Source organism: Rutidosis leptorrhynchoides, chromosome 4 (assembly GCF_046630445.1).
Source record: "Rutidosis leptorrhynchoides isolate AG116_Rl617_1_P2 chromosome 4, CSIRO_AGI_Rlap_v1, whole genome shotgun sequence".
Lineage (NCBI taxonomy): Eukaryota > Viridiplantae > Streptophyta > Magnoliopsida > Asterales > Asteraceae > Rutidosis > Rutidosis leptorrhynchoides.
In genome coordinates, this window is record NC_092336.1 from 449056716 (window position 1) to 449065988 (window position 9273).

The 9273-nt window shown below is 34.2% G+C and overlaps 1 protein-coding gene across 1 annotated transcript; it reads left to right on the forward strand.

Annotated features, from left to right (window-relative positions):
* The first annotated feature begins 396 nt into the window (after positions 1-396).
* On the forward strand, positions 397-5815 carry LOC139844391 (TOM1-like protein 9). The gene is made up of 10 exons (XM_071834608.1): positions 397-679; positions 1498-1576; positions 1726-1824; positions 1906-2019; positions 2492-2655; positions 2753-2834; positions 2964-3049; positions 3798-3977; positions 4073-4488; positions 5114-5815. The coding sequence occupies exons 1-10, from the start codon at positions 579-581 to the stop codon at positions 5650-5652; spliced, it is 1860 nt and encodes a 619-aa protein (XP_071690709.1). The 5' UTR covers positions 397-578; the 3' UTR covers positions 5653-5815.
* The last annotated feature ends 3458 nt before the right edge of the window (positions 5816-9273 follow it).

Sequence of the window (9273 nt, forward strand, 5' to 3'; positions counted from 1 at the left end):
TATATTCACGCTCGGTGTGAATTAAATTTTTCCGAGACCACCTTTCAACTCGAATTAATTTTACAAACACGACGCGACTAACTATACTCGAAACGGATATCGTTAAAAAATTAAATATTTCGGGCTAAATTACATACATATATATATATACACGTCCAATAAACAACCCAACATATTAGATATATTAGGTACCAAACAAGGTATATCCAAATTCGACCGCGCACCGAATACAACCGCAACAACGCGCGCTCAAATTTTTTCTAGTTAAAGAATAATTGATTACTCCGTAATAATTTAATTTAATTAATAATACTATATAATTAATGATAATGATATATATGATATATATCCAGTCATACATAACTTTAATTTTTCCTACTACTTCGTATTATTATTGTTGTTGTTTCTAGAAAACAAATTGGCAGGCTGAAGCAGAACTATTCATTTCAACCTGTTGACTTTGAACTTGTTGCATTAAAATCTCAGCCCACTTTAACTGATTATAATCTAAAATCTCTCTTCTGTTTTCATCTTCAATTCTTTGTACTTTGTTTTTGTAATCCACAACCAAAAAAAAAATGGTGAATTCAATGGTGGGAAGAGCTACAAGTGATATGCTTATTGGTCCTGATTGGGCTTTGAATCTTGAGATATGTGATATCTGTAATCGTGATCCTGTGTATGCTTTATTTCAATTCTCCCTAATTTTTTTATTTTTGTTTAATTATGAAAATTATGAATATGAAATATGAATTGTTGTTTGTTTGAAAGTAAGAGACTTTTATGGTTGTTGTAGTGCTAATGATGTTTTTTTGTGTTTTAATTGTGGGGATTATATACTATTATATGGTTTGGTGTAGAATTTAAGAAATTGGTTTGAGTAGGGTAGACGTTTGCATAACATTGAAGGCTAATTAGGGTTTATAAGTTATTGATCGTATGATCAATAACTTAAAAAACAACTAACAAAAGTTAACTAACAAAAGTTTCTTCATTCTAGTAAAAATTTTTGAACATAGTGATTTTGAGGTTATATATGATAAAAAAAATACAATTTGTGCGACTTTTAACCCTTTTTGGTACTAGCGATGTCGAGGTTATGGTTCAATCCCGGTCCCATTTCCTTATTTTCGTGTGAGTTACGCGATTTTTCTCTACTACGTTGGCCGTGGGACCGGTTGGTGGGGCCACCAGATGGTTGGTTTTACGCTTATTTACCTGCTTAAGATAAAACATTGCCTGAATGGACGAATTTACATAGTAAATGGGTCAGAGTAGTCACATTTATTTATTTTTTATGTATTCATTGTTGTTTTAATATGTATATATATATATATATATATATATATATATATATATATATATATATATATATATATATATATATATATATTGATATATTGATATATTGATATATTGATATTGATTGATATTGATATTATTATTGATTGATTGATTTATGTATGTGGTGGTAATATTGATGCAATTGTGTCTCAGGCAAGCAAAGGATGTCGTTAAAGGAGTAAAAAAACGTTTATCAAGCAAGAATCCGAAAGTTCAGCTTCTTGCTTTAACAGTAAGTACAGAAAAGCTACTTCCGTTTTGCGTTGGACTAAGTTTATGATAATCTGTTCTTATAAAAAGTTGTTTAAGTTAGACCATGAATATATTAACTAAATCCCAAAGTTGCAAATTATAATGGTTTAATCTGTTTACAATGTTAAGCTATTGGAAACAATTGTAAAGAATTGCGGGGATTTTGTTCATTCGTATGTGGCTGAAAGAAAGTTGCTTAATGATATGGTGAAAATAGCGAAAAAGAAGGTTAGTTAAGTGATGGTGATATTTTATCGCGACCAAATTATTGTCAAATTTAATTTATTTATAAGTTTTGGTATGTTGCAGCCTGATTATCATGTAAAAGAGAAAATATTGATTCTGATTGATACTTGGCAAGAAGCTTTTGGAGGGGCGAGAGCAAGGTATCCACAGTACTATGTAGCATACAACGAGTTATTGGTAAGTTCTTATAAATACTTTTAAAGGTTTCAAGGAAGGCGTTTATTTATACTTTAAGTTAAAATTTGCAAGATGGGTGGGGCGGGTCAGGTACAGGTCAAAATGGATAATATTTGCACAGGGCCTTTGTTGTGTTGACCTTAAAAAATTGTCCAAAACTTTTGTTTGTTTTCTTAAAATTTTTATTTAGGGTACTGATAACAATCTAGTCTAGTTACATAATAAATTGATTTATAAGCTTTTTAGTATTGAAAATTACTTTAATAGAATTTTGTCCCGTTTGATATGTTCCACCCGGCTGACCCGCTTCTTTTAAGGTTATATTTGACTCTTTGAATAAGAACATAACCCGAGTCTACCGTAGCTAATTTTTTTGGAAATTGCTTCTATTAAAATATGATTGTTGTATCTGTAGTCAATGAAGAATGTTAGTTTCTGCTTCTAACGGTTTATTTTTTATTGTGTGTTTCAGCGTTTAGGAGCAAATTTTCCACAGAGATCCGAGAGTGCGGTACCTGTCCTTACTCCCCCGCAAACACATCCGTTAACATCGTATCCACATAATTTGGGTAATCCCGAAAATGGAAATGTAGCAGTTGCGGCACCGTCTGCAGAGTCTGACTTGCCAACATTGAGGTATATTTAAAAGTAATCAAATTCTTTATTGTTAATGTATGTCTATTATTATTATGTGTTTTTCTGGAATCAAAGTATTCGTATTTTGCATTTTTAGCTTAACAGAAATGCAAAACGCTCGTGGTATTATGGATGTCCTTGCAGAAATGCTGAGTGCTATAGATCCAGGAAAGAAAGAGGTAAACTTGTCAATTGTAACTTTGAGCTATAATTGATGAAATCTAAGTTGTTATTAGGGCCTTTGTCTTTTTGTTCATAGTTCTTTATTTCTGTATCATAATATTATATTTTTTTGTCATTGGAGCCAGGGGCTTAAGCAAGAGGTAATAGTTGACTTGGTGGAGCAGTGTCGTACATACAAGAGACAAGTGGTGCACCTGGTTAACTCAACTTCGTAAGACCTTGTGTAACTTGGTGATTAATTTGTTCTCATGGTTGTAAAAGTCCCCCAACGAGGCCGACTACTTCCCGATTAATCAGGATTTTTAAACTAGTCCGACTAGTCTTTGACTTAGCCGATTTATTCGGTCAAAGTCGGATTTATCAGTTCAAAGTCGGATTTATTTAGTTAAAATCGGCCAAAGTAGGTTAAATACATGTAAAGTCAAAATTGGTCAACGTCCGACTAGTCTCTGACTTGGACGGTTAGTCCCTACAAGGTCCAGACTTCTAGTCCCTGACTAACGACTTTTACAACCTTGTTCCTTCCGTTTCCATTTTCGCAATCTCACCTATTGCTGCTTATTATTTTAAGTTAAAGGTTGGCTAGATGGGCGGGTTGGGTAATGGGTCATTATTAGTACTAGTTGGGTTGGGTCGGGTCGGGTTAGGTTGATGCATCTGTGCTTATTAAATTTCAATTTCAATAACATTAAAGATAAGTACCCAAATAATATTGTTAATTCAGTTATCTTATGTTTAGAATAAATTATTTAAGATATCCATTAAGTTTACACTTGGGAGCCTTTAAGCCTTCTCGACCCATTTGACCTGATGTTTATATTTAAAATATCACAAAACGAGCCATTCGTAAGTAAACGGGTTGAAATGGCTGTCTCTCATTTCGATGCATGACTTTGCGTTTTTTTATTTTTTTTCTTGAATTTCTGCTAAGCCAAGTATTTGATTTTATTGTATCCCAGGGATGAATCATTATTAAGTCAAGGATTAACTTTAAATGACGATTTGCAACGAATTCTGGCGAAACATGACTCACTTCTTTCAGCAACTCCAGTTCACTCTGAAAAGTCAAAACCAGAAACTAGTCGAGCGTTGGTACCGGTTGTTACTCTTGTCGATGCCGGAAACAGCAAACCACCCGAGTAATCAAAATACTAAATTATTTCATTTTTTGTCAAATACATGGAGGTATTTTTAAAACATATTTAAAAGAAAACAACTCTTCTGTGTTCTGCAGATCTGCCACTCGTTCTACCAAAGAACCAGATTTGATTTCACTCGCTCCGATTACGACTAACGGGCCGTCAACAACTCCATCAACGGTCAACGTTAAGTTTGACCTTTTGAGTGGAGATGACTATAACTCACCATCTGCTTCGAATTCACTAGCTATCGTTCCAGTAGGTGAAGCTCAGCCTGTTACTCCTGTATCACAGAACAACGCACTCGCCCTTGTTGACACGTTTTCACAAAATAATAATAATAATGTACGAGCATATTCTTCGTCACCTCAACTCCAACAACCTCAAAACTTGTCATCTCAACAACCTGCGTTTTATCAAAATGGTAACACGTACCAAAATCAAGGGACTAATTCTGCCTGGAACAGTATGCCTCAACAGTACCAGCAACAACCACCTTCATCGGGATTTGGTAAGCTTTATTTTATCTATTGCTTATATATTGTGAATCATATAGATTACGTTCCTGATATTTTCACGAGAGGTCTTAGTTTCAACCGTTAAAACCTCACTAGCAGCCAGTGGCGGACCAGAATCTTTTTTCACCAGAGGCGAATTTTTTTTAAAAGTGTATCAACTTTTTTTTGACAATATATGGAGGCTTTTGGGCGAAATATGGAGGCTTTTGGGCGAAATACGGAGGCTTTGGGAGCAAAATATGGAGATTTTGGGGGCGAAATAGAAAAATCGAAAATTTTTGGGCTTAAAATTTTAAATCCACTAGGGGCGGGCGCCCCACCCGGCCCCCTTCTGTTTCCGACCCTGCTAGCAGCATATCTGGAGGTGACATGGGTAAAGGGTTGGAAACAGTCACGGTATAACCTAGCATTTGAGTAATAATCCCATGTCTAGTAGCCTGAACGAGGAAAACCTTTTTACATATTATTATTACGGTTTTTTTCTTTTTTTTGCCCGGCCTAGTTTGTCCCGAACCATATTGACCCGAGCATCTAACCCTAGCTGTTTTGACTTGAACCCCTAGGCCCGTTATCCAGCCCGGCAAATTTTCCACCTCTAATATGCATCGACTTTTATAGGTGGTTCAACGAGTGGTGGGCTACCACCACCACCCTGGGAAGCGCAACCTGCTGACATCAGCACACAATACTCTGTACCTCAAACACCCGGAACATTCAATAATCAGGTAACGCGCATGAACATGCCGCAACAAATGAATAACCAACAAGCCTATGCGCCCCAAATCCCTCAACAACCATTCCAAGGTGCACTTCCACAACAACAAATGGGTTACATGCAATCTCAACAAATGGCTCAACAAATGTATAATAACCAAATGCAACAAGCATATGCGTATGGTTATGGTTTTGGATACGGATACGGTCAGCAACAAAACGCACAATATGTTGATCAGAGAATGTCCGGGTTGTCTTTGAGGGACAACAGTTATCCTAATAGTACCGTTTACGCGGGCCCATCAATGGCTAATGCATCGTACGTGCACGTGCCATCAGGAAAGCCTCAAAAGGAAGAAGATAAGTTATTTGGAGATTTGGTTGACTTTGCAAAAGTCAAACCTATGAAAACAATTCCTGGTAGAGGTGGGAGTATTATGTAATATATGGTTGTTTTCAGTTTTGTTTTATCAAAAATTGCTGTCATATAAAGTTCTCTTCGGTCTATATTTGCTTGCAACATTATTATTTATGAGTTGATGTGCCTTTGGTATGTATAGGTCTGTTTATAAGTCGGACGTTTGAATTTAACAGTCTGAAGCGATTATTGCATCTGTTCGTACAGTTTTTTTTTTTTTTTTTTTTTTTTTTTTTTTCATTACATTCTCTGTTTGGATATAACTAATAATTATGTCGCGCGATACGAAAATGTGTGTAGTTATTTTAATGAAGCGGTAGGTAGATAAAAAAACTATTATAAAAAAACATGTACAATGACAACCATTTGTAAGTGGCGCATCTTATTTCACTACCTTCATCTCTTCGTCTAAATATAATTTTTGTCTTTTACTTTTAAAAGTCTTTCTTATTAAAGTTTCAATTATTATTTTTTCGTATTTTATAACAATTTAAATTACAATAACAATATATAAGAATTATACAAACAAAAATGCGTTTAGTCTATTCATATAAATTTAATCAAATATTACATACAAAAATATATAAATTTATAGTATCTACCGACATTGTAGCCGAATCAAGTGTGATGAATTTTACGTCATTGGGTGCGTTTGTTTGCCTCTTAATGGAATGGTTCAGTGCTGAATGCTGAACCATTCAGCATTCAGTGCGTTTGTTTCTGATCTCTGAATGACATATGGTGCTGAATGGTTCAGAATTCAGTGCTGAACCATTCATGGATGAAACACTCTCTTAACCATTAAGAGCCTAAATTTTCTGTAATTTTCTCTTCAAATTCTATCCTGAACGCTTAACTAACAAGTATATTGAATATTTTATTCATGTTACATTTTGATAAGATAATTTTACTCAGTTTATATCGTTCATTCTAAATGATTATCAAACAGCTTATTTTCATTCAGAACAAACTTTATTCAGAGACTTTGAATCATTCAGATTCTGAACCATTCAGCGCTAAATCATTCAGTTTTATCAAACGCACCATTAGTATTATGTATAATATAATTATAATAGTAATATCAGTGAACAACAACAGCAGCAGCAGCAGCAATCCTCGTACATAATACTCAAAAAGACATCGTATTAAAAAAAAATTGGTGGAAAGAAACTCACTAAAACCTACCAAATTCACATTATTTTATTGTTAGAAAAAATAATACTCATTAAATATAAGATAAATGGAGTAATTGATATGTAGAATTCATTACGTTAACATCTTATATAATTATCGTTAAAAAAAACCAAAAGAATATAAAATTATAAAAGTAAAAAAATTTAAATTACACAATAAATGAAATATAAATCCGTTGTAAAAATGGAACATTACAAAATAAATGATATATAAAAAATTTTAAAATTTTTTTAACACTTATAAAAAATAAAAGAAAATAAATAAAAGTTAACCATCATGTGCTTAGCATGAGAGACGGGCTCAAATGATCTCTTGGTCCCACGCATGCGAAGATTACAACAATAACAATGCAGGTTCGAATCTCGGGTCTGGCATGCTGTGGGGAAATGGGTGATGGTGTTTCGCCAGGCTCCAGTGGGCTACCGGGGACCGCTGAATGGGTTGACAAAGTCAACACAGGGCTAACATGTCCCTGCCGATATACATGTTTTTGCAACAATTGCAACAAAAGTCATGTCTATAATTTCCTTCTCACTTTTTACTCGTACACGTTAGTCATAACTCATATGGATAATATATAGCCGTCTTCTTGATACATTACAAAAATACTTACATTGTATGGGTCGGGTCGGGTCGGGTCCGTTATTCGGTTTGTACAGTAAATAAGGCCATAAGTGCCAATCACGTGACTTGCTTTTTATGCCATTTAGAGATATTTGCAACAATTGCAACAAAAGTCATGTCTATAATTTCCTTCTCACTTTTTACTCGTACACGTTAGTCATAACTCATATGGATAATATATAGCCGTCTTCTTGATACATTACAAAAATACTTACATTGTATGGGTCGGGTCGGGTCCGTTATTCGGGTTGTACAGTAAATAAGGCCGTAAGTGCCAATCACGTGACTTGCTTTTTATGCCATTTAGAGATAAGGATAATAATATTTGTTTTGAATGAAAATATGTAGTAGTTGTTATAATTCAGTAGGCTTATAACTACCTTTAGTGGCCTAGTTCTTGACTGTAGACTAATAAGTATATAGAGAGAATATGAGAGAATATGAGAGAATATATATTTTAGTGTGTCTTTTATAAACTCATAACACACATATTTAGACTCAAAAAATCTACTATACAATATCTATAATAATAATAAAATTAACATTCAATTTAACTTTTATAACACTCCCCCTTGGATGACAATTTTATTAGAGAATAACTAGTACTGTCTCGTTAAAAACCTTGCTAAAGAAAACCCATTGGGATAAAACTTTAGCTAAGGGAAAAAGAGTGCAGCATAGAGTTGACTCCCCCTCAAGTAGGCAACGCCTGATTTGTTACATCTTCTGAACATGCCTCATGCCAATATTATGAATGTGTGTTCTGAAAATAGCAGTTGGAAGTGCTTTGGTGAAAAAGGTCAGCAGAGTTTTTGCTGGACTGAACATATCTCATTTCAATCTGGTTGTCCTTAATGAGATTTTGAGTGTATGAGAAGAATCTAGGAGGTATGTGTTTTGTTCGGTCACTTTTGATATACCCTTCTTTCATCTGTGTTATGCAAGCTACATTATCTTGATAGATAGTTGTTGGACTTTTATCGCGTTATAGTCCACAAGAATCAGTAATGAGTTGTGTCATTGATCTCAACCAAAAACATTCCCGAGTAGCTTCATGTAATGCAATCACTTCGGCATGATTTGATGATGTTGCAACAAGTGTTTGTTTTTGAGAACGCGATGATATTGCAGTACCTCCATTTAGGAATACATATCCATTTTGAGATTTAGCTTTATGTGGATCAGATAAATAACTTGCATCTGCATAACCAACCAAATCTTGTTTCGATTCGTTAGAATAAAATAATCCTAAATCAGTAGTTCCTCGAAGGTATCGAAATATGTGTTTGATCCCATTCCAGTGTTTTTTGGTAGGAGCTGAGCTGAACCTTGCCAACAAATTAACTGCAAAAGAAATGTCAGGTCTTATACAATTTGTAAGATACATAAGAGCTCCAATTGCATTAAGATATGGTACTTCTGGTCCTAGGATATCTTCATGATCTTCACAGGGACGAAATGGATCAGTGTCAACATTAAGTGATCTAATAACCATAGGAGTACTCAATGGTTTTGCATTGTCCATATTAAAACGTTTTAAAATCTTTTCAGTATATGTTGTTTGCTGTACAAGTAAACCATTAGGCATATGTTCAATTTGTAAACCAAGGCAATACTTGGTTTTTTCGAGATCTTTCATTTCAAATTCTTTCTTTAGAAGTTGAATGGCTTCATGGATCTCTTTATTTGTACCTATGATATTAAGATCATCAACATAAACAGTTATGATCACATATCCGGATGTTGTTTTCTTAATGAAAACACATGGGCAAATAAGATTATTGGTATACCCTTTGCTTATCAAGTAATCACTTAATCGTTTATACCA

Coding starts and splice junctions, on each gene's coding strand:
- LOC139844391 (XM_071834608.1), top strand. CDS start 579: ATGGTGAATTCAATGGTGGGAAGAGCTACAAGTGATATGCTTATTGGT. Junction 1,825..1,905: donor TGAAAATAGCGAAAAAGAAG/GTTAGTTAAGTG, acceptor GGTATGTTGCAG/CCTGATTATCATGTAAAAGA. Junction 2,020..2,491: donor TAGCATACAACGAGTTATTG/GTAAGTTCTTAT, acceptor TGTGTGTTTCAG/CGTTTAGGAGCAAATTTTCC.